At 42.7% G+C, this 25165-nt stretch overlaps 1 protein-coding gene across 5 annotated transcripts in view; it reads left to right on the forward strand.

Annotated features, from left to right (window-relative positions):
* Window positions 1-7712: 7712 nt before the first annotated feature.
* Window positions 7713-25165, forward strand: part of MOK (MOK protein kinase) — a 38704-nt gene continuing 21251 nt past the window's right edge. For all 5 annotated transcript variants that reach the window (XM_056545394.1, XM_056545392.1, XM_056545393.1 and 2 more), the window contains exons 1-4: window positions 7713-7961; window positions 8969-9083; window positions 20493-20582; window positions 22791-22861. In XM_056545394.1, the coding sequence (XP_056401369.1) occupies window positions 7955-7961; window positions 8969-9083; window positions 20493-20582; window positions 22791-22861 (283 nt within the window). In that variant the 5' untranslated portion in view covers window positions 7713-7954. The remainder of the gene's footprint in view (window positions 7962-8968; window positions 9084-20492; window positions 20583-22790; window positions 22862-25165) is intronic.

The following is a 25165-nucleotide window of genomic DNA, read 5'->3' on the forward strand; positions in this document are numbered from 1 at the left end:
AAATGTTTTCTTCTTTTATACAAGTTGTTGCTTTAATTTTCTGTACATTTTACCCATCATCAGTCCAAAATACAAAATAATACTTACATTAAAAATAAAACAACCTGTAATCTCTATAAACCACAACCAACAATGTCATTCAGAATGCAGGGTGAACAAACAGGGTTCTTCATCTACTTCTCATTATTTGAAGGGACCATTTTTGCCACCTAGTGGCCAGTCTTGAATTACCACAGTATTTAGCTACCATAAAGGGGTGGTCCAGTATAAACCAACTTATCCCCTACAGCAGTGGTACTCAACTGGTGGACCGCAGTCCAAATCCGGACCGCTGCCGCCCGTCACCCGGACCGCCTGCCGGATCTCCCCTCATTCATTTGTATTGGTATCTTTAAGACACCGATACAAATGAATAGGTGCAGCCGAAGCATGGGAAGTCCGTGCCCGGCCGCGCTTCTCCTGTGATGCAGGCGGAGCGATTAGGGCTGCCTGCATTATCTGCTCTGGCCAGGCCTGACAAGAAGAGGCCGGAGCAGCACGGGACCTGGGACGGGGAGACAAGCTCTGAGGTAAAAATTCCCCCACGTGTGACTCTCCAGTTGTTGTAGAACTACAGCTCCCATCATAACCTTCTGTCTGTGCATGATGGGAGTTGTAGTTTCCAACAGCTAGAGAATCACAGTGTCAAGGTTCATGTGGGGGCACAGTGGCATCCTTATTTCTGGGGGCACAGTATCATAATTAATTATGGGGCACAGTGGCATCATTTATTCTGAGGGCACAGTGGCATCATTAATTCTGGGGGCACAGGGCATCCTTAATTCTGGGGGCACAGTATCATAATTAATTCTGGGGGCACAGGGCATCCTTAATTCTGGGGGCACAGTATCATAATTAATTCTGAGGGCACAGGGCATCCTTAATTCTGGGGGCACAGTATCATAATTAATTCTGGGGCACAGCGGCATCCTTAATTCTGGGGGCACAGTTTAATAATTAATTCTGGGGCACAGTGGCATCCTTAATTCTGGGGGCACAGTATCATAATTAATTCTGGGGGCACAGTATCATAATTAATTCTGAGGGCACAGGGCATCCTTAATTCTGGGGGCACAGTATCATAATTAATTCTGGGGCACAGCGGCATCCTTAATTCTGGGCGCACAGTTTAATAATTAATTCTGGGGCACAGTGGCATCATTAATTCTGGGAGCACAGTGGCATCATAAATTCTGGGGGCACAGTGGCATTATTCATTGTGGGGGCATGTGGCAGTAATATTGCAGGGGAATAGCGTGTGGCAGTAATATACCAGGGGCCCAGTGTGTGGCCATATTATATTCAGGGGGTACAGTGTGTGGCAGAATTATTTTCAGGGGCACAGTTGTTGACAGTAATATACCAGGGGCCCAGTGTGTGGCAGTATTATATTCAGGGTACAGTGAGTGGCAATATTATATTCAGAGGGTACAGTGTGTGGCAGTATTATATTCAGGGGAACAGTGTGTGGCAGTATTATATTCAGGGGTACAGTGTGTGGCAGTATTATATTCAGAGGGTAAAGTGTGTGGCAGTATTATATTCAGAGGGTACAGTGTGTGGCAGTATTATATTCAGGGGTTCAGTGTGTGGCAGTATTATATTCAGGGGTACAGTGTGTGGCAGTATTATATTCAGAGGGTACAGTGTGTGGCAGTATTATATTCAGGGGTTCAGTGTGTGGCAGTATTATATTCAGGGGTACAGTGTGTGGCAGTATTATATTCAGGGGTACAGTGTGTGACAGTATTATATTCAGGGGTACAGTGTGTGACAGTATTATATTCAGGGGTACAGTGTGTGGCAGTATTATATTCAGAGGGTACAGTGTGTGGCAGTATTATATTCAGGGGAACAGTGTGTGGCAGTATTATATTCAGGGGTACAGTGTGTGGCAGTATTATATTCAGGGGTACAGTGTGTGGCAGTATTATATTCAGAGGGTACAGTGTGTGGCAGTATTATATTCAGAGGGTACAGTGTGTGGCAGTATTATATTCAGGGGTTCAGTGTGTGGCAGTATTATATTCAGGGGTACAGTGTGTGGCAGTATTATATTCAGAGGGTACAGTGTGTGGCAGTATTATATTCAGGGGTTCAGTGTGTGGCAGTATTATATTCAGGGGTACAGTGTGTGGCAGTATTATATTCAGGGGTACAGTGTGTGACAGTATTATATTCAGAGGTGCAGTGTGTGGCAGTATTATATTCAGGGGTACAGTGTGTGGCAGTATTATATTCAGAGGGTACAGTGTGTGGCAGTATTATATTCAGAGGGTACAGTGTGTGGCAGTATTATATTCAGGGGCCCAGTGTGTGGCAGTATTATATTCAGAGGGTACAGTGTGTGGCAGTATTATATTCAGAGGGTACAGTGTGTGGCAGTATTATATTCAGGGGTTCAGTGTGTGGCAGTATTATATTCAGGGGTACAGTGTGTGGCAGTATTATATTCAGGGGTACAGTGTGTGACAGTATTATATTCAGAGGTGCAGTGTGTGGCAGTATTATATTCAGGGGTACAGTGTGTGGCAGTATTATATTCAGAGGGTACAGTGTGTGGCAGTATTATATTCAGAGGGTACAGTGTGTGGCAGTATTATATTCAGGGGCCCAGTGTGTGGCAGTATTATATTCAGGGGTACAGTGTGTGGCAGTATTATATTCAGAGGGTACAGTGTGTGGCAGTATTATATTCAGAGGTGCAGTGTGTGGCAGTATTATATTCAGAGGTGCAGTGTGTGGCAGTATTATATTCAGAGGGTACAGTGTGTGGCAGTATTATATTCAGAGGGTACAGTGTGTGGCAGTATTATATTCAGAGGTGCAGTGTGTGGCAGTATTATATTCAGAGGTGCAGTGTGTGGCAGTATTATATTCAGAGGTGCAGTGTGTGGCAGTATTCAGGTCGTACATCCTCCACACTTCAGTCGCTTGTTTGCTATGGCACTGAGGCCGCTAGGTGTGAACCAGGCCTTAGCGTTCAGCTTGGACCTTTACCAGATGGCAGACCTGAATAAGCGGACCCTCACTAAAAATAGTTGAGTACCCCTGCCCTACAGTATAGGGCAGTGTTTTGCAAACAATGTGTCTCCAGCTGTGTCAAAACTACAACTCGCAACATGCCCAGACAGCCAAAAGGGGAATAAGTATCTGATTGCAGGAGATCCGACCACAGGCTCCTACCTAAAAGGGGAAACTACCTACTGGGGGAGGGGTCCTGTCTACCTACTGGATCACCTACCTATTGGGGTAAGTTCACACGGTGGAATGTTTGTGCGGAATTCCACAGGAATATTCCTCTGCAGCAGAGTCCCATTGATTTCAATGGGATTCTGGTGCACTGTTCACACGGTGGAATTTCCGCGCCAGAAACATCCCGATTCCGGCATCTGCAGAAATATAAACTTGGCTATTCTTTTTGCGGATTTAGCTCGGAAAAGCATTGCCGTCTATGAGACACCACATTTCCGTGCGGTCTTTGCGCCCGCCAAATTATTAGAATGTCCGCACGTTTTCCGTGTGTACAATCCACACATTTTACGCTGTGTGAACATTGCCTATAGGAGACGGACCTACCACTTCCCCCAAACCATTTACCTATGGATGTTACTGTATGGGACCCAAGGAGACAGTATTATTATTTGGGACAGTGCTGGAAATGGTGGAGCGCATGATTTATTCTTATTTACGTAGAGGTACTTTGGGTTTTTAGAAACTACTAGCATTAAAGGGGTTATCCAGGAAAAAAAACGTATTTTTATACATCAACTGGCTCCAGAAAGTTAAACAGATTTGTAAATTACTTATATTAAAAAAATCTTAATCCTTTCAATAATTATGAGCTGATGAAGTTGAGTTGTTCTTTTCTAAGTGCTCTCTGATGACACCTGTCTCGGGAACTGTCCAGAGCAGAAGAAAATCCCCATAGCAAACCTCTTCTACTCTGTGCAGTTCCTGAGACAGACAGAGATGTCAGCAGAGAGCACTGTTGTCAGACAGAAAAGAACAACTCAACTTCAGCAGCTGATAATTATTAGAAGGATTAAGATTTTTTTAATAGAAGTCATTTACTTTCTGGAGCCAGTTGATATATATATAAAAAAAAGTTTTTTTCCCTGGAATACCCCTTTAACCCTTTAATGAGGCAGCTTGTTTTGGCCTTAGGACAATTTTCATTATTGCATGCTGTTTTTTTTACCCACCGTTTTCTATTTATGGGGCCAAATGATTTGCACAGTGACACCTTTCATTTTACTATAAAAAGTACAGCGTAATGGGAAAAAATATTTGTGGGGGGAAATGAATTAAAAACTGCAACTCTACTATACAGTCCTATGTAAATAACATCACTCCCTCTACTATACAGTCCCATGTAAATAACATCACTCCCTCTACTACACAGTCCCATGTAAATAACATCACTCCCTCTACTATACAGTCCCATGTAAATAACATCACTCCCTCTACTATACAGTCCCATGTAAATAACATCACTCCCTCTACTATACAGTCCCATGTAAATAACATCACTCCCTCTACTATACAGTCCCATGTAAATAACATCACTACCTCCTCTATGCAGTCCCATGTAAATAACATCACTCCCTCTACTACACAGTCCCATGTAAATAACATCACTCCCTCTACTATAAAGTCCAGTCCCATGTAAATAACATCACTCCCTCTACTATACAGTCCCATGTAAATAACATCACTCCCTCTACTATACAGTCCTATGTAAATAACATCACTCCCCCTACTAAACAGTCCCATGTAAATAACATCACTCCCTCTACTATACAGTCCTATGTAAATAACATCACTCCCTCTACTATACAGTCCCATGTAGATAACATCACTCCCCCTACTAAACAGTCCCATGTAAATAACATCACTCCCTCTACTATACAGTCCTATGTAAATAACATCACTCCCCCTACTAAACAGTCCCATGTAGATAACATCACTCCCCCTACTATACAGTCCCATGTAAATAACATCACTCCCTCCTCTATACAGTCCCATGTAAATAACATCACTCCATCTACTATACAGTCCTATGTAAATAACATCACTCCCTCTACTATACAGTCCCATGTAAATAACATCACGCCCTTCTCTATACAGTCCCATGTAAATAACATCACTCCCTCTACTATACAGTCCTATGTAAATAACATCACTCCATCTACTACACAGTCCCATGTAAATAACATCACTCCCTCTACTATACAGTCCCATGTAAATAACATCACTCCCTCTACTATACAGTCCCATGTAAATAACATCACTCCCTCTACTATACAGTCCCATGTAAATAACATCACTACCTCCTCTATGCAGTCCCATGTAAATAACATCACTCCCTCTACTACACAGTCCCATGTAAATAACATCACTCCCTCTACTATAAAGTCCAGTCCCATGTAAATAACATCACTCCCTCTACTATACAGTCCCATGTAAATAACATCACTCCCTCTACTATACAGTCCTATGTAAATAACATCACTCCCCCTACTAAACAGTCCCATGTAAATAACATCACTCCCTCTACTATACAGTCCTATGTAAATAACATCACTCCCTCTACTATACAGTCCCATGTAGATAACATCACTCCCCCTACTAAACAGTCCCATGTAAATAACATCACTCCCTCTACTATACAGTCCTATGTAAATAACATCACTCCCCCTACTAAACAGTCCCATGTAGATAACATCACTCCCCCTACTATACAGTCCCATGTAAATAACATCACTCCCTCCTCTATACAGTCCCATGTAAATAACATCACTCCATCTACTATACAGTCCTATGTAAATAACATCACTCCCTCTACTATACAGTCCCATGTAAATAACATCACTCCCCCTACTAAACAGTCCCATGTAAATAACATCACTCCCTCTACTATACAGTCCCATGTAAATAACATCACTCCCTCTACTATACAGTCCTATGTAAATAACATCACTCCCTCTACTATACAGTCCTATGTAAATAACATCACTCCCCCTACTAAACAGTCCCATGTAAATAACATCACTCCCTCTACTATACAGTCCTATGTAAATAACATCACTCCCTCTACTATACAGTCCCATGTAGATAACATCACTCCCCCTACTAAACAGTCCCATGTAAATAACATCACTCCCTCTACTATACAGTCCTATGTAAATAACATCACTCCCCCTACTAAACAGTCCCATGTAGATAACATCACTCCCCCTACTATACAGTCCCATGTAAATAACATCACTCCCTCCTCTATACAGTCCCATGTAAATAACATCACTCCATCTACTATACAGTCCTATGTAAATAACATCACTCCCTCTACTATACAGTCCCATGTAAATAACATCACGCCCTTCTCTATACAGTCCCATGTAAATAACATCACTCCCTCTACTATACAGTCCTATGTAAATAACATCACTCCATCTACTACACAGTCCCATGTAAATAACATCACTCCCTCTACTATACAGTCCCATGTAAATAACATCACTCCCTCTACTATACAGTCCCATGTAAATAACATCACTCCCTCTACTATACAGTCCCATGTAAATAACATCACTACCTCCTCTATGCAGTCCCATGTAAATAACATCACTCCCTCTACTACACAGTCCCATGTAAATAACATCACTCCCTCTACTATAAAGTCCAGTCCCATGTAAATAACATCACTCCCTCTACTATACAGTCCCATGTAAATAACATCACTCCCTCTACTATACAGTCCTATGTAAATAACATCACTCCCCCTACTAAACAGTCCCATGTAAATAACATCACTCCCTCTACTATACAGTCCTATGTAAATAACATCACTCCCTCTACTATACAGTCCCATGTAGATAACATCACTCCCCCTACTAAACAGTCCCATGTAAATAACATCACTCCCTCTACTATACAGTCCTATGTAAATAACATCACTCCCCCTACTAAACAGTCCCATGTAGATAACATCACTCCCCCTACTATACAGTCCCATGTAAATAACATCACTCCCTCCTCTATACAGTCCCATGTAAATAACATCACTCCATCTACTATACAGTCCCATGTAAATAACATCACTCCCTCTACTATACAGTCCCATGTAAATAACATCACTCCCTCTACTATACAGTCCCATGTAAATAACATAACTCCCTCCTCTATACAGTCCCATGTAAATAACATCACTACCTCTACTATACAGTCCCATGCAAATAACATCACTCCCTCTACTGTACAGTCCCATGTAAATAACATCACTCCCTCTACTACACAGTCCCATGTAAATAACATCACTCCCTCTACTATACAGTCCCATGTAAATAACATCACTCCCTCTACTATAAAGTCCAGTCCCATGTAAATAACATCACTCCCTCTACTATACAGTCCCATGTAAATAACATCACTCCCTCCTCTATACAGTCCCATGTAAATAACATCACTACCTCTACTATACAGTCCCATGTAAATTACATCACTCCCTCCTCTATACAGTCCCATGTAAATGACATAATTCTCTCCTTCGGTCTCCTCGTCATGCAGTCCTATGTAAATAACGACACATCCCTCCCCTCCCCTCCCCTCCACTACAGTCTCCTCTAAAGCCCGCCCCCTTCCTCCTCCTCGCGTGACGTGCGCATGTCACGTGCCCACCTGACGTCACACGATCCCTAACGACAGTAGCATTTAGCCTTTCCCTTAGTGACAGGCAGAGGCCGCGGTGTCACAGGGTTGCGGTTGCCTAGGAGACGTACAACATGGCGCCCTGACTGCAGTTCCCTGCTCTCCCGGAGTGACTGAATGACCCGGAGAAGACGGGGATGGGGGAGACATAATGCCAGTGCGGGCCCGGTGTGTGACAGCCTCCTCCGTGTGACCGGCGGCCACCATGAACAGTAAGTGTTCTAGTCACATGAAGGAATTAGATATAATAAGATTATTATACAAATATTATAATCTCCAGTCTTATACTATAACATAGGCGTCTATTACAGCGTATCCCCTCGGGTGGTGACGTGTCGTCCCTAAGGCACCCAGTCACGTGACCAATTCGTCCATAGGCGGTGCAAGAACTAGTAGAAGCTGCAGTCACATGACCAGGTCACATGACCAATTCATCCGTCTGTGGCGCAAGACTTTATTACAGTGGTCTTCAACCGTTCAGAACTACGACTCCCGTCATGCAGGGTGTTGTAAGTTTCGCAATGGCTGGAGAGCTGCGAATTAGAGATCGCTGTATTGTTGTCGCAAAACTACAACTCCCAGCATGCCCGGACAGCCGAAGGCTGTCCGGGCATGCTGGGAGTTGTAGTTTTGCGACAGTAGGAGGTCCACAGTTCGGAGACCACAACGAAACTGAAGTCGCAGGACTGGGTCACGTGACATCACTACGGACGTAATTTATAGCGCCAAAAATTCATACAGTTCTTCATTTTGGTAATTTGGAAATAGGTGTTGTGTTTTTCTGTGACTTTGGTCTGATAATCTGGCACCTGCGGTCTAGTCCTCCCCCCCCACCCACCCCAAAAAAAAGTGTGTATTAACATTGGCTTTTTTTTTTCCCCCCCCTGTATTTCGATTCAAGTATTTGGGGTGGGTGCGGGGGCACGGCATTTAAAAGGCCAATATTAAAGACCCATTCGGGAAGATTTATTAAAACGTGTGAAAGACTGCTACTAAGCCTAAATAGTCACAAAAGGCAAAAAAAAAAAAAAAATAAAATAATAAAAAAAATTGTACTTTCCACAACCGCTCATAGTCTTGTAAAGCACATAGGTTGTAGAGCGCTGCTGGAGATAATGTATTAATGAGATTTTTAATTGTTCGTTTGCTTTTCTTTCCTTTTCCATTTTTTTTTTTTTTATTTATTTATTAATTTTATTTATTTATTTTAAATATCCAGGATATAAAACAATCCAGAAAATAGGGGAAGGGACGTTTTCGGAAGTTGTGAAGACCCAAAGTTTAAAAGACGGACAGTACTACGCGTGCAAGAAGATGAAGCAGCTGTATAAGAGGTGCGCATGTCAGGACTGTCCTATAGTAATGTATAATGTACACACTAGGATGGGTTCACGTTTGTTTCTATTCTCCGCTTCATTTGTATTCTCCGCTTCATTTCCCTTTATTTGATCTGTTCAGGCATCAGAAAAAATGTAAATAAACTGATCTCTATTGATTCATTGGGACCGTTTTAGTATCATTTCAGGCCAGTTTGCATCCGTTCTGTTTTTTTTTTTTTTTTTTAATTGACCAAAAAGGGGGGGGGGGGGGGGAAGTGCTTCTATGGTTTCCTTTTTCAAACAAAACAGACAACAAACAGAAATGAAACGTCCATTCAAAATTTTACATTGAAGTCTATGGCGATGGATGCAAATGGTTGAGCGTTCCGTTTGCACCAGTTTGACATCTGTCTTTACTAGTATCCGTTCTGAACAGATTCTAAATTTAGATGTAAACACGGCCTCATCCCGCATCATAGGGATCATCAAATGTTCATTAGAGAACTACAACAAACAAAACCCAAAATAACATTTTCTGCTCTCACTATTAACTGGATAGGTGATACATTTTAGATGGGTGAAGAGCCTAAATGCCGGGACCCTTAGGCTAAGTTTCTGCTTGTTTTTTGGTTTGAAAAAAACGCAAGAAAAAACGCCAGTGCAATTTCCTGCGTCTGGCGTTTTTTCTGGCGTTTTTTCATTTGTGTGGAAATTGCACCTTGGCAGTTTTTTTGGGGTTCCAAAAAAATAAATAAATAAAAAGAAGAGGATGCAGTAGTGATGGAAAAAATTTAATCTAACGAAATTTATATATTTTATAACAAAATTGTAATACATTTTTAATAAAGTGTGTGTTTCACTGTTTTTCCTCTATTTAAAAAAAAAAAAAATTTTTAGGTACCGTAGTACTACTACTCCCAGCATGGAACAGACTGTTCCATGATGGGAGTAGTAGTACCTGTACTAATAGACATATCGCCCGGGGTGTTAGTCCTGACACCCGATGGGATCGTCCATAATATAGCAGAGATGCGGAGCGGCTCTATACAGCGCTCACATCTCTGCTCTATACTCCGGCCAGCAGTGGCGTTGCTAGGGTTGGTGTCACCCGGTGCGGTAGAAAATGGTGTCACCCCCATACCTACCCCCCCCCCCCCCCCTCAGTAAGTTTTCAGCCTGTTGTGACGGACACCACTGTTGTAGCGCATTGTGAGAAATTCCAGTATAACAATCAGATATACCAGTTGCCACAGAATGGGAAAGTGTTAAAGAAGTTTTCACCATTGAAATATACAGCTCCCAGAATTACTTAAAGGGGTACTCCACTGGAAAACATTTACTTTTATATCAACTGGTGCCAGAAAGTTAAACAGATTTTTAAATGACTTCTATTTAAATCTTAATACTTACAGTACTTATAAGCTGGTGTATGCTCCACAGGAAGTTGTGTAGTTCTTTCCAGTCTGACCACAGTGCTATTTGCTGACACCTCTGTCCATGTCAGGAACTGTCCAGAGCAGGATAGGTTTGTTATGGGGATTTGCTCCTACTATGGACAGTTCTTGACATGGACAGAGGTGTCAGCACAGAGCACTGTGGTCAGAAAGAAAATAAATTAAAAAGGAAAATAACTTCCTGTGAATCGCTTATACAGCAGCTAATAAGTACTGGAAGGATTAAGATTTTTAAATAGAAGTAATTTACAAATCTGTTTAACTTTGTAGCACCAGCTGATTAAAAAAATGTTTTCCAGTAGAGTACCCCTGTGAGCAGTGGTGAGGTTATGCTGGGAGCTGTAGTTTCACTGACCTAACTGTAGAACTGACAAGTGACTACAGCTCTGATGTAGAGAGGAGAATGTACAATGGTATCAGTGACTACAGGTGACATCTTCTCTATAGTGAGGAGAATACACAATGATATCTGACTACAGGTGACGTCTTCTCTATAGTGAGGAGAATACACAATGATATCAGTGACTACAGGTGACGTCTTCTCTATAGTGAGGAGAATGTACAATGATATCAGTGACTACAGGTGACGTCTTCTCTATAGTGAGGAGAATACACAATGATATCAGTGACTACAGGTGACATCTTCTCTATAGTGAGGAGAATACACAATGATATCAGTGACTACAGGTGACGTCTTTTCTATAGTGAGGAGAATACACAATGATATCAGTGACTACAGGTGACGTCTTCTCTATAGTGAGGAGAATGTACAATGATATCAGTGACTACAGGTGACGTCTTCTCTATAGTGAGGAGAATGTACAATGATATCAGTGACTACAGGTGACGTCTTCTCTATAGTGAGGAGAATACACAATGATATCAGTGACTACAGGTGACGTCTTCTCTATAGTGAGGAGAATACACAATGATATCAGTGATTACAGGTGACGTCTTCTCTATAGTGAGGAGAATGTACAATGATATCAGTGACTACAGGTGACGTCTTCTCTATAGTCTTTCCTTATCTAATTCAGATGGTACATACCGCCAGGACTTGATCCAGCTAAAACTTCTCTCTGCAGAATGTGACGCCCAGACGTCTCCTCTCTATGTCAGCGCATTCTCATCCTCTATATGAAAACAATTATTATTATAAACCTGCCAGACACTGTATCCTCTAAATAGAATACTACTATACATTATACTCTTTGATTATAAACCTTCCATACACCATACCCACTGAATATAATACTACCACACACTGTACATTCTGAATATAATACCAACACATACTGTACCCTCTGAATATAAATCTGCCACATACTGTACCCCTGAATATAATACCGCCACACACTGTACCCACTGAATATAATACTACCACATACTGTACCCTCTGAATATAATACTACCACAAACTGCGCCCTCTGAATATAAATCTGCCACATACTGTACCCTCTGAATATAAATCTGCCACATACTGTACCCTCTGAATATAAATCCGCCACATACTGTACCCTCTGAATATAAATCTGCCACATACTGTACCCCTGAATATAAATCTGCCACATACTGTACCCCTGAATATAAATCTGCCACATACTGTACCCCTGAATATAAATCTGCCACATACTGTACCCCTGAATATAATACCGCCACATACTGTACCCTCTGAATATAATACTACCACCCACTGCGCCCTCTGAATATAATACTTAGAGATGAGCAAACTACAGTAAATTCAACTCGTCACAAACTTCTCTGCTCGGCAGTTGATGACTTTTCCTGCATAAATTAGTTCAGCTTTCAGGTGCTCCGGTGGGCTGGAAAACGTGGATACAGTCCTAGGAGACTCTTTCCTAGGAATGTATCCACCTTTTCCAGCCCACCGGAGCACCTGAAGGCTGAACTAATTTACGCAGGATAAGTCATCAACTGCCGAGCCGAGAAGTTTGTGACGAATCGAATTTACTGTAAGTTCGCTCATCTCTAATAATACTACCACAAACTGCGCCCTCTGAATATAATACTACAACAAACTGCGCCCTCTGAATATAATACTACCACAAACTGCGCCCTCTGAATATAATACTACCACCCACTGTGCCCTCTGAATATAATACTACCACAAACTGCGCCCTCTGAATATAACGTTGCCATACAGTGCACCCTCTGAATATAATACCAGAACCGCAGTAACACCCCTCAACATCCGTTAGCTGATGCTATTACGACGGGAGGGGGGTATTGGTGGTGTTGCTAGTGGATGATGGGGGTGCTACTACTCGGGGGGTGTTGCTGGTGGATGATGAGGGTGCTACTAGCCATCCTCCCTGGCAGTATCCTCCCCATCATCCATCGGCAGGATCATCCTCCTGGCAGGAGCACCGCCATCATCCACCATCAGGATCTGCTGATGGAGGTGCTGCTGGGGGGGGGGGTTGCTGGTGGATGATGAGGGTGCTACTGCCAGGGGGGGAGCATTAGGTAGGCAGCAGTTCCCCCACATTAGGTAGGTCGCAGTTTCCCCACATTAGGTAGCATCTATTCCCCACATTAGGCAGCATAGATTCCCCACATTTGGTACCAGTTCCCCCACATTAGGTAGGTACCAGTTACCCCACATTAGGTAGCACAGATTCCCCACATTAGGTAGCAATTTCCCCACATTAGGTAGCACAGATTCCCCACATAAGGTAGCATAGACTCCCCACATAAGGTAGCATAGACTCCCCACATAAGGTAGCATAGACTCCCCACACTTGGTAGTAGTTTCCCCACATTAGGCCGCAGGTTCCCTTGCAGGTTCCCCACAATGGGTCAAAGTCTCCCCACAATAGATTGCTGGTTATACCACCCCCCCCCCCCCACACACACACACAAAAAACACATACAACACAGAGAGACACACACACAAACACACACACACACAGTCACACACACACACACACACAGAGTCACACAGTCACACACACACAGAGTCTCATACACACACACAGTCACATACACAAACATAGATAGAGACAGACACACACACTCACCCATCCAGCGCAGCGCTCCTTCTCACCGGGCGCCGTGCGAGTGACGTAACTGACGTCCTCCTGCGCGGCCATGCGGTGTGACGTCAGGCCGGCGCAGACGTGGGAGCGGAGGCCGGGCACAATGCTGGTGAAGGTGAGGGGGGGGGGGTGTGATGATGGACGGGCGCACAGTGCAGGAGAAAGAGGGGGGTTGCTGACGGACGGGCGCACCGCCCACACAGCGCGGGGGGGGGGGGGGTGCTGACGGACGGGAGGCCGGTCGGGCACAGATGGGGGGGGGGGGGCTACGGAGCGTCTTGGTGTCACCCCATTAGGTTGGTGTCACCCGGTGCGGGCCGCACCCCCCGCACCCGGGTCGCAACGCCACTGCCGGCCAGTGATGTGAATATTTTCCGCCCAGAGTGGTGATGGGCCGGATGGTTGCAGCCAATCACAGCTCTCAGAGGAAAATATAAATGAGGGAGTAGCCGGCCGGAGTATAGTGCAGAGATGCGAGCGCAGGAGATAGCCGCTCCATCTCTGCCATAGATAGGACAATCGCATTGGGTGTGTCAAAAGTGATACCCGCTGTGATATGTCCTTACCTGCAGCTACTACTAATCCCAACATGGAGCACACTCTGCTCCATGCTGGGAGCTGTAGTACCTGCATTAATAGACAGATCGCAACAGGTGTCAGAAGTTACTTGCTGCAATCTGTCTATTAATGCAGGTACTACAGCTCCCAGCATGGAGCAGAGTGGGTGGGGTAGTAGTACCTGCAGTTAAGGAAAGATGACAGTGGATGTCACTCCTGACACCCGCTGTGATCCTCCTGTATAATGTATAGATGCGGTGGCCGCTCTTCTATGGTCCCCTGCACTGACGCATATATACACATATTCATATTTCCCACAGAGTTGTGATTGGTTGGAACCTTCTGGCCAATCACAGCTCTGCAGGAAATATGAATAGGTGTATATATACATCAGTGCAAGGGACCATAGAAGAGCGGCCGCCGCATCTATACATTATACAGGGGGATCGCAACGGGTGATCTGTCAATTAGTACAGGTACTACTACTCCCATCATGGAACAGTGTGTTCCATGCTGGGAGTAGTAGTACTGCCTAAAAAAAAATTAAAAAGTTGAAAAACACGCACACACTACATTTTTATTATTGTCGGCTACATTTTTAGATCCCTGTTTTTTAAAATTTATAAAAATTTTGTTATAAAAAAGATACATTTTGTTAGATACAATTTTTTTTCCTTCACTACTGTATCTTTTTTTTTTTTTTTTTTTATGGTACCCTACGAAATGTTATTAAAAAAGGTATCTTTTTTTTCTGATGAGGAATGGGCACGTTGCTTCCAATTAACCCATAAAGCGGTGATTGCCTCTAAATCTCAAGAAACATGCTACAAAATTCTGTCTAGGTGGTACCGAGTGCCCTCGCAATTGCATCGCTGGTATCCCTCTGTTCCCAGCTCGTGTTGGAGATGTGGCAATGCTGAGGGTACGATGTCGCACATATGGTGGGGTTGCCCGGTCCTCATGAGATTCTGGAGGGTGGTTCTTCAGGTGGTGGCTGAGGTCACTGGAGTACAGGTTCCTCATACCCCGGAGGCTATCCTACTTTTTATGTTTCCCATGGCGCTAGCGACATATAAACGGTCCTTAGTGAGACACCTATTGTAGGCTGCCAAATCAGTTATCCCTAGGAGGTGGAAGTCCCCCTGACCCTCCTAGTATTGAAGAATGGATGGCCGAAGTAGCACAAACATGGAGGAATTACTGGCTGTCGTCCCGGAGGATGTTATGAGACCAGGCGCGACTTGGCTCCCCTGGGGTGAATTTTGCTCTTCTGGAAGGTATAGGTCCTTACCATAGGGAGCACCGTTTTTTTTTAATTTTTTTTTAAATTTCGCCTTTGCCTGCCTTTTTCAGTCCCTTACCCGCGTGTTTACTGACAGATTCTTGCTCTTGAATCACATCCCACGCTCTCTGCTGGTGATCGGTTCCGCGGCCTCTGACTATGTGTTTCTTTATTTGTATTTACTTTCTGCTGCGCTGTTTTTCCTTTTTTGTGCTTTTTCACCTTTGCTTTCTCTCTTTCTGTGTTATTGCGTGTGTATGTGCCCTTCTTTTGCTCTTACCCTACTTATACTGGTGTTCGATACATGATGATACTCTGATAATGTAGACTCGTGCATCTAGTGAACAGCTGACCCATTTGTTATTATCTGTATCTGGATTGTTGAGCAGTATGCTGGCTCGCTCTTATATCCTGAATGCGTTTTCTGTTCTTTATATATTTCATGCTATTTGTTTGATGCGCGCTTTTTCCATTGCACTTTTGTGGAACGATTGGTATATTACTGTATTTTGTTGCCCCCCGCAGACTCGGCCTACCCTGGCTGTCGGGCTTGTATATTGTTCACATGTTTATGTATATCTCTGATCATTATTTTCCGAAATAAAAACCCTTTTGAATTTGAAAGAAAAATAGGTATCTTTTTGCTAAAGTAAAAAAAAAAGAATAAAAACCGCCTGCAAAAACGCCAAAGTTAAAACCCACGTATAGTTTTTCTTGGCGTTTTTTCACTCCCATAGACTTCTATGAGAGAAAAACGCCACGATTTTGACAAAAAAATCCCCAGTGGCTCAACATGCTGCGATTTTGGAAAACCGCCAAAAAAGAGTGAAAAAACGCCAAAAGGATGAAAAAATTTTAAACGCTAAAGTGAAAAATAAGTGGAATAAGAATTTTGCGATTTCTCATTGATTTACAGCTAACATCGGGCCGCAGCGTTTTTTGGCTGAAAAAACACCATGCGAAAGAATAGGTGTTTTTCTTGGCGTTTTTCCCACACACAAAAAAAAGTAGAAACTTTGCCTTGGGAGACCTCATCACCTTAGGCGGCTTTCACACTATGAATTTCTCCGTTTAGGAACTTCGGTCAGAAGTACCGTCACTACAGCTGCGAAACCCGGCCGTTACAAAACCACTGACGGCCGTGACTAAATTGCATTGCAGCCTATGGGGTTTTGTAACTGCCCGTTTGCACCCGTATATGCCCGTAATTCATTACGGGCGCTATACAATGACGGGACATCGTGGCTGAAAAATTACTGCATGCATCCGGTATCGGGTAGCCGGGTCACGGCATTCGGCGCTGGTATATGGCAGTTTCGCACGATAGTGCGTGCTGCTTCCGGCCTCCAATTTACAAAGATTTGTAAATGACTTCTATTAAAAAAATCTTTACCCTTCCAGTACTTTTTAGCAGCTGTATGCTACAGAGGAAACTCTTTTTCTTTCTGAATTTCTCTTTTGTCTTGTCCTCAGTGCTCTCTGCTGACACCTCTGTCTGTATCAGGAACTGTCCAGAGCAGGAGAAAATACCCATTGCAAACCTATCCTGCTCTGGACAGTTCCTGACACATACAGAGGTGTCAGCAGAGAGCACTGTGGACAAGACAAAAAAAAAAGAAATTCAAAAAGAAAAGAATTTCCTCTGTAGCATGCAGCTGCAAAAAAGTACTGGAAGGGTAAAGATTTTTTTTAATAGAAGTAATTTACAAATCTGTTTAACTTTTTGGCACCAGTTGAGATATAAATTTTTATTTTTTTCCCCACACCGGAGTACCCCTTTAATGTATGCTGTGTTGGGGATGGGTCTCAAAGGGCTTATCTCAGGTTGGGTGGCTGCATTTAGTGATGTAACATGAGAAATCCGTCTCACCACCCCTATGTAGTGCACGGATCTGTGCCCGGCAAGGCACGCCATTTGCAGAGAAGAACGATGATCCAGCACTTAAACGATAGCTTTATTGAAGATCACTTGACACTGTTAAAACCGACCATACCATCAGACGCGTTTCGAGCGCATTGTTTTCAAGTGCTGGATCATCGTTCTTCTCTGCATTTAGTGATGTACTCTGAAGCTACCTACCACAATACCATTCATAGTAACCCCTTAACGACGCAGAACGTATATTTACGTCCTGCGCCGGCTCCCGCGATATGAAGCGGGATCACGCCGCGATCCCGCATCATATCGCGTCGGTCCTGGTGCTCATCAACGGCCGGGACCCGCGGCTAATACCACACATCGCCGATCGCTGCGATGTGCGGTATTAACCCTTTAGAAGCGGCGGTCAAAGCTGACCGCCGCTTCTAAAGTGAAAGTGAAAGTGACCCGGCTGCTCAGTCGGGCTGTTCGGGACCGCCGCGGTGAAATCGCGGCGTCCCGAACAGCTGACCGGACACCGGGAGGGCCCTTACCTGCCTCCTCGGTGTCCGATCGGCGAATGACTGCTCCGTGCCTGAGATCCAGGCAGGAGCAGTCAAGCGCCGATAACACTGATCACAGGCGTGTTAATACATGCCTGTGAACTGTGTAAAAGATCAGTGTGTGCAGTGTTATAGGTCCCTATGGGACCTATAACACTGCAAAAAAAAAGTGTTAATAAAGGTCATTTAACCCCTTCCCTAATAAAAGTTTGAATCACCCCCCTTTTCCCATAAAAAAAATAACAGTGTAAAAAAATAAATAAAAATAAACATACGTGGTATCGCCGCGTGCGTAAATATCTGAACTATAAAAATATATCATTAATTAAACCGCACGGTCAATGGCGTACGCGCAAAAAAATTCCAAAGTCAAAAAAAGAGCATTTTTGGTCACTTTTAATACCATTAAAAAATGAATAAAAAGTGATCAAAAAGTCCGATCAAAACAAAAATCATCCGGATAAAAACTTCAGATCACGATGCAAAAAATGAGTCCTCATACCGCCCTGTACGTGGAAAAATGAAAAAGTTATAGGGGTCAGAAGATGACATTTTTAAACGTATAAATTTTCCTGCATGTAGTTATAATTTTTTTCAGAAGTGCGACAAAATCAAACCTATATAAGTAGGGGATCATTTTAACCGTATGGACCTACAGAATAATGATAAGGTGTAATTTTTACCGAAATATGCACTGCGTGGAAACGGAAGCCCCCAAAAGTTACAAAATGGCGTTTTTTCTTCGATTTATTATTTTTTTTTTTTTCCGTTTTGCCGTGCATTTTAGGGTAAAATGACTAATGTCACTGCAAAGTAGAATTGGCGATGCAAAAAATAAGCCATAATATGGATTTTTAGGTGAAAATTTAAAGGGTTATGATTTTTAAAAGGTAAGGAGGAAAAAACTAAAGTGCAAAAAACTGAAAAACCCTGAGTCCTTAAGGGGGTAATGTGACCTCTGCACCCCTTAGGCCATATTCAAACTGCAAAATCTCTATGTGGAAGCTTCCACGGAAATCTTTCTACATGAAGTTCGGCAGTTTCACCTAATGTTTTATCATTTAGCACATAATTGTACATGTTGTTTTAACAAGTGAAACTTTATTCATAATGGAGTGAAAAAGTTAAAAACATATATGGTTGTATTCTTAAAAACGGATGCAACCGGATATCATTTTTGAAAAACCGTATATGGGTTAAAACTTGGACACACGTTTTGATACAGTTTAGTCAGGTTTTTAGGAATCTGTTTCTCATCAAAAACCTGATATGGGAACTGTATTGTGAAAACGTGATGTGAACCCAGCCAATTCGGGATCAATGAAGTGCCTTGTGACCACTTTTATTGCTGCTGTGTTTAAACTTTTTTTTTTTTTTTTTTTTTTTTAATATTTTTATTAAATTAAATTTATTATTTGGTTTTTTATTTATTTATTTATTTTTAAAGCTTTATTAGAAATTCTTGCATCTCTGACATCTGTATCATCCACATCCAGGAGTCCTTGAAGAAAATCACTGCCAGGGAAATTCCATTATGCACAATACTTGTAGATTATGATTAGAGATGAGCGAATTTACAGTAAATTCGATTTGTCACAAACTTCTCGGCTCGGCAGTTGATGAATTTTCCTGCATAAATTAGTTCAGCTTTCCGGTACTCCGGTGGGCTGGAAAAGGTGGATACAGTCCTAGGAGACTCTTTCCTAGGACTGTATCCACCTTTTCCAGCTCACCAGAGCACCTGAAAGCTGAACAAATTTACGCAGGAAAAGTCAGCAACCGCCGAGCCGAGAAGTTCATGACGAATCGAATTTACTGTAAGTTTGCTCATCTCTAATTATGATCCTTTCTAGTCTTGTTGTTTGATGTCAGATTATAAGACAAAGCATCTTGTGGTTTGTAGGGATCGGTCACACAATACATTACAGGTCCCTTGCAACCGCTTGTGTTCCCCACATGGTGATGTCATACCTCACTCTGGCCAGCAGGTGGCAGTGTCTGCTGTACAGGTCCATAGGCCGATGACTAGTAAACAAGTGAGATTTCATGTGCACCCGACACCATGACAAGTAGTGAATGGAAGAGGGGGGGGGGGGAGTCGTAACACTGGGACGCTGGGAGTAATTGTAATAAAACTAATAATGTTTGCTTAGCCTTATATAAAACAACCCTCCTAGACACACTTCACCGCTTGGTTGCATGTATGTTAATTCTTTGTAACAAGAAGTAACGTACATCGTCTTGTTGAATCCTACTACTCCCTTTGCCATCGCCTTTTCTCTCAAAACTATCGTACGAAAAAAACCAGTGCCACACCTGTCCTCAGGTTGTGTATGGTATTACAACTTGGCTCCGTTCCCGTCACTCGAACTGAGCTGTAATACCACACACTACCACACTAATCCAGTGTCTGCTGTTGCAAAACTACAACTCCCAGCATGCCCGGACAGCCGTTGGCTGTCCGGGCATGCTGTGAGTTGTAGTTTTGCAACAGCTGGAGGCACCCTGGTTGGGAAACACTGTCCTTAACCCTCATCTCCCCAATGTGCCAGTAAGTGGGCCATAGTACACCCTGCCTCTTAGCTGCTTGTTGAACTCTTAGCTGCTTATCGTGCTTTTTCTGATAGTAATACAAATTGTTCTTCTCTAGCATTGAGCAGGTAAACAATGTGAGAGAGATTCAGGCGCTGCGAAGACTGAGCCCGCACCCCAATATCCTCATGCTGCATGAAGTGCTCTAGTAAGTGTCCTCCTTTACTTATTGTGCCTTGAGATCCTCATATAAAATGCATAGTATATGAATATATATACACTCACACACATTTAGTGTGTGTATATATACAGTGTGTGTGTGTGTGTGTGTGTGTGTGTGTATGTATGTATGTATGTATGTATATATATATATATATATATATATATATATATATATATATATATATAATCTGCTATTTGCTTCAATATCTTTGTCTATGCTCACACCACCATTTAAGGGCAACGCCAAGTACTTGATTTAAAAAAAACATTATATATATATATATATATATATAATTTTTGTATTTATTTATTTTTTTTAAATCAAGTACTTGGCATTGCCCGTTCTTACTTCCCAAACCTTTGTGGTAAAGGAGAAAAGCAACAACAACGCTTTTGTCCTCATATCCCATCACCCCGCACTAACTATTCTTTGCACCTGCCTGCCGGACAGTCCGCATGTTGTTTAAAAGTCCCGGGCAATCTCAGCAGCCCAAGAGTAAAGAGATCAGGAGATGTAGTGGAAGTACCTAGACTTGCATGGGACTTCAGACATAACCCCCCCCCCCTCTCGCATAAGGGGGCGGGTTAGGGTTGATATAAAGGGGTACTCTGATAAAAACATCTTATCCCCTATCCAAACGATAGGGGGTAAGATGTTAGATCGCGGGGGTCCCGCCACTGGGGACCCCTGCGATCTCCGTGCCGGCAGTGTCACGCCACGCCCCCTCTATTCATGTCAGTGGGAGGAGGCCGGACGGCTATGACGTAGCTGTCACGCCTCCTCCCATAGAAGTGAATGGAGGGGGCGCGGCGGCCGCATCGCCAGTCATCGGGCACGGAGTGTAGCATCGGTACACATTGTATAAAGCCTATTTAACTACCATTTTGTTTTTTATTATTTTACAATGTGTGAACATAGCACAAATGACACCAGTTTTAGGCTACGTTGAGCCTACAGGAGAATTCATTTATAGATTGTAACAAGCTTTTAGTTTGAGCAGAACTATGGAGGAGATTTATCAAAACCTGTGAGAGGAAAAGTTGCCCATCGCAACCAATCAGATCACTTCTTCCATTTTGCAGAGGTCTTTTTAAAAATGAAAGAAGAAATCTGATTGGATGCTATGGGCAACTGGACAACTTTTCCTCTGGACAGGTTTTGATAAATCTCCCCCTTTGTGCTTAAAGATATAAAGTCGTAAATAGAACAACGGCACTCACGCACTGCACGGGAAAATCCGGCTTCTTTATTTAAATTTCAGGACATATCAGGTCATACAATGAGTCCCATTCATTCTGCTCCCTCATTTTATGGCCTGATATGTCCTGAAATTTAAATAAAGAAGCCGGATTTTACTGTGCAGTTTGTGAGTGCCGTTGTCCTCTATACTACTTTATACCTGTAAATGAAATGGACTGCTGCTGTTTACAGCTGAGCACCCAGGATATGCTGCATTAAAGGGGTACTCCAGTGGAAAAAAAATATTTTTAATCATCTGGTGCCAGAAAATTAAGCAGATTTGTAAATGACTTCTATTAAAAATTCTTAATCCTTCCTGTACTTATTAGCGGCTGTATACTACAGAGGAAATTCTTTTCTTTTTGGATTTCTTTTCTGTCACGACCACAGTGCTCTCTGCTGACACCTCTGTCCATTTTAGGAACTGTCCAGAGTAGGAGAAAATCCCCATAGCAAACCTATCCTGCTCTGGACAGTTCCTAAAATGGACAGAGGTGTCAGCAGAGAGCACTGTGGTTGTGACAGAAAAGAGATCCAAAAAGAAAAGAATTTCCTCTGTAGTATACAGCCACTAATAAGTACTGGAAGGATTAAGAATTTTTAATAGAAGTCATTTACAAATCTGTTTACCTTTCTGGCACCAGTTGATTTAAAAAAAAGTTTTTTGTTTTTTTTAAACTAATGTGATTTACATGGGACTGCTGCTCGGAGCAGGTCTGTGAGGGATTTCTGATTTAGGATTGACAACTTTCTTTCTTATATCTATATGTTTACAACCTTTTGAATGTAACTAAAGAATTCTCCCTGTCACTGACAGCAAGCAGAGGTCTTGAACAGTGTGTTAGAAAGTTGTAGAACTTTCCCTAATTCAGCGAAAAAGCTTTTTCCTTGACAGTCTCATTAACCTATCACTGTTGATCTTCATTATATTCTTTTCCAATCCTTTTTTCCAAGCGACAGAAAATCCGGATGCCTGGCCCTGATCTGCGAATTGATGGATATGAACATCTATGAGTTAATCAGAGGTAAGTGTGCGACCTCCGGGATTAGAGGAACGCTGAGAAGTGCACTTCCTCTGGATATTCTCCTTTTACACTTCAGCCATTGAGATTAATGAAATGTCGGGGGGGGGGGGGGCACAAGGCCTTCATAGGGGCAGTACGCTCTTTGGGACCCTCTTATTTGAGCACTGGTAGGCACAATATGATCATTTGACTGGGCGTCATGTAATAGTACACCATGGCGGAGAAATGGACCACTGCATTGGGCTTCCCCTAGCTGGTTGCCAGATCAGTGTGGCTGGTGTCTTTACATTCATTATCCTACATTGTCATTCCTTTTCTCTTCTGATCCGACATATGGAAGGTTGGTTTTATTCATAGAGCTGGTGTGGTGTTTCCCAACCAGGGTGCCTCCAGCTGTTGCAAAACTACAGCTCCCACTTGAACTGAGCTGTAAAACCACACACTACCACGCTAAAGCAGTGTCAGCTGTTGCAAAACTACAACTCCCAGCATGCCCGGACAGCCGTTGGCTGTCCGGGCATGCTGGGAGTTGTAGTTTTTCAACTGCTGGAGGCACACTGGTTGGGAAAACACTTATCTTGCTTCCCCCCCCCCCCCCCTGAATTGCTAATAGACCTTTCTGCTGACTTGGGGTTGTCCAGGATTAGAGAAACAAGGCTACTTTCCAAAAAATAAAACATTTCCCCACCTGCCCACTAGATATTTTTTAGTATTGCATCTCTGCTGCATTGAAGTGCCTGAGCTGCAATACCGCACACATCCTGTGGACTGGTGTGGCGCTGTTTTGGTAGAAATTTGCCATGTCTTCCTAATCCTGGACACTCTCTATTGTGTTTTTGGTTCCTCCATTAAAGGCAGCTTTTAGTTATAGGGGTACTTCCCTGGGGAAAAAAAAAAAAAAAAAAAAAAATAATAATAATAATTAATAATAATAATAATAATAATAATAATAATAATAATAATAATAATAAATATATAAATATATATATATATATATTATTATTTATTTATTTTTTTTATCACCTGGTACCTGAAAGTTAAACAGACTTGTAAATTACTTCTATCTAAAAATCTTAATCCTTCCAGTACTTATCAGCTTTTGTTATGATCCACAGGAAATTCTTTTTCTTTTTTGAATTTCATTCCAGTCTGACCACAGTGCTCTCTGCTGACACCCCTGTCCATGTCAGGAACTGTCCAGAGCAGGAGAGGTTTGCTATGAGGAATTGTTCCTGCTCTGGACAGTTCCTGACATGGACAGAGGTGTCAGCAGAGAGCACTGTGGTCAGACAGAAAATAAATTCAAAAAGAAAAGAACTCCCTCTGTACTATTCAGCAGCTAATAAGTACTGGAAGGATTAAGATTGTTTTTAATAGAAGTAATTTACAAATCTGTTTAACTTTCTGGCACCAGTTGATTTAAAAAAAATAAAATAAAATGTTTTCCATCGGAGTGTCCCTTTAAGAAGCTGAGCTGAACCTTTTGTGGTGTTGTTCTCTCTTCCGCTCGGCTGGTGACATTTACTTTCTCAGTCTCTGCCAACTTCCTGGTGGATTGTGTGCCACTTTTTATATGTTTTGTTTTTATATTCCATTGTAGTTGCTCAGGCAGCTTGGGATAATAAGAAGGTGCTCATCACTGGGTGCAACTCTTAGAAGCCACTTGCAGCGCTCAAGTGCCCCCCACTTTATTAGGTGCCATGCATCAGGCAGCGTGCCAGTCATATACTTAATGTGATGCGTCTGACAGCACAGAACCTGACGTGACCGGCTCATACAGGCTGCTGCGTATCCCTGCTCTCATCATCTACATTCACTATTCCCTCTATCCGCCCACAGCTCTACCACATCTTTCCCATGTCTAGTAGCAGGCCTATTGCACACTTCATCCTGAGCCTCCTGGTTCATGCATGTTGCCCTGTGACATCCTGTCTAAAAACCGGTCCTGACCCAGTATTTAGGGTTTTCCGCTATAAGATAGACCAGATTTTCCCAACCAGCATGCCTCCAGCTGTTGCAAAACTACAACTCTCAGCATGCCCGGACAGCCGAAGGCTGTCCGGGCATGCTGGGAGTTGTAGTTTTGCAACAGCTGGAGGCACCCTGGTTGGGAATCACTGGTACATAGAAAAGGGCTGTCTTTGTAAGGCTGCATTCACACCACGTTTTTTCAATACAGTACCTGTATACGTATTCAATTTGAAAACCGTATGGAACCGTATTGAAAACCGAATGCATTGACTCTTCGTTGAAACTTATGCCAAATGATGCATCTGGTTGTGTACTTTTTTGCGTCTTGTACTG

The sequence above is a fragment of the Hyla sarda genome, chromosome 11 (assembly GCF_029499605.1).
Source record: "Hyla sarda isolate aHylSar1 chromosome 11, aHylSar1.hap1, whole genome shotgun sequence".
In the NCBI taxonomy this organism is placed as follows: domain Eukaryota; kingdom Metazoa; phylum Chordata; class Amphibia; order Anura; family Hylidae; genus Hyla; species Hyla sarda.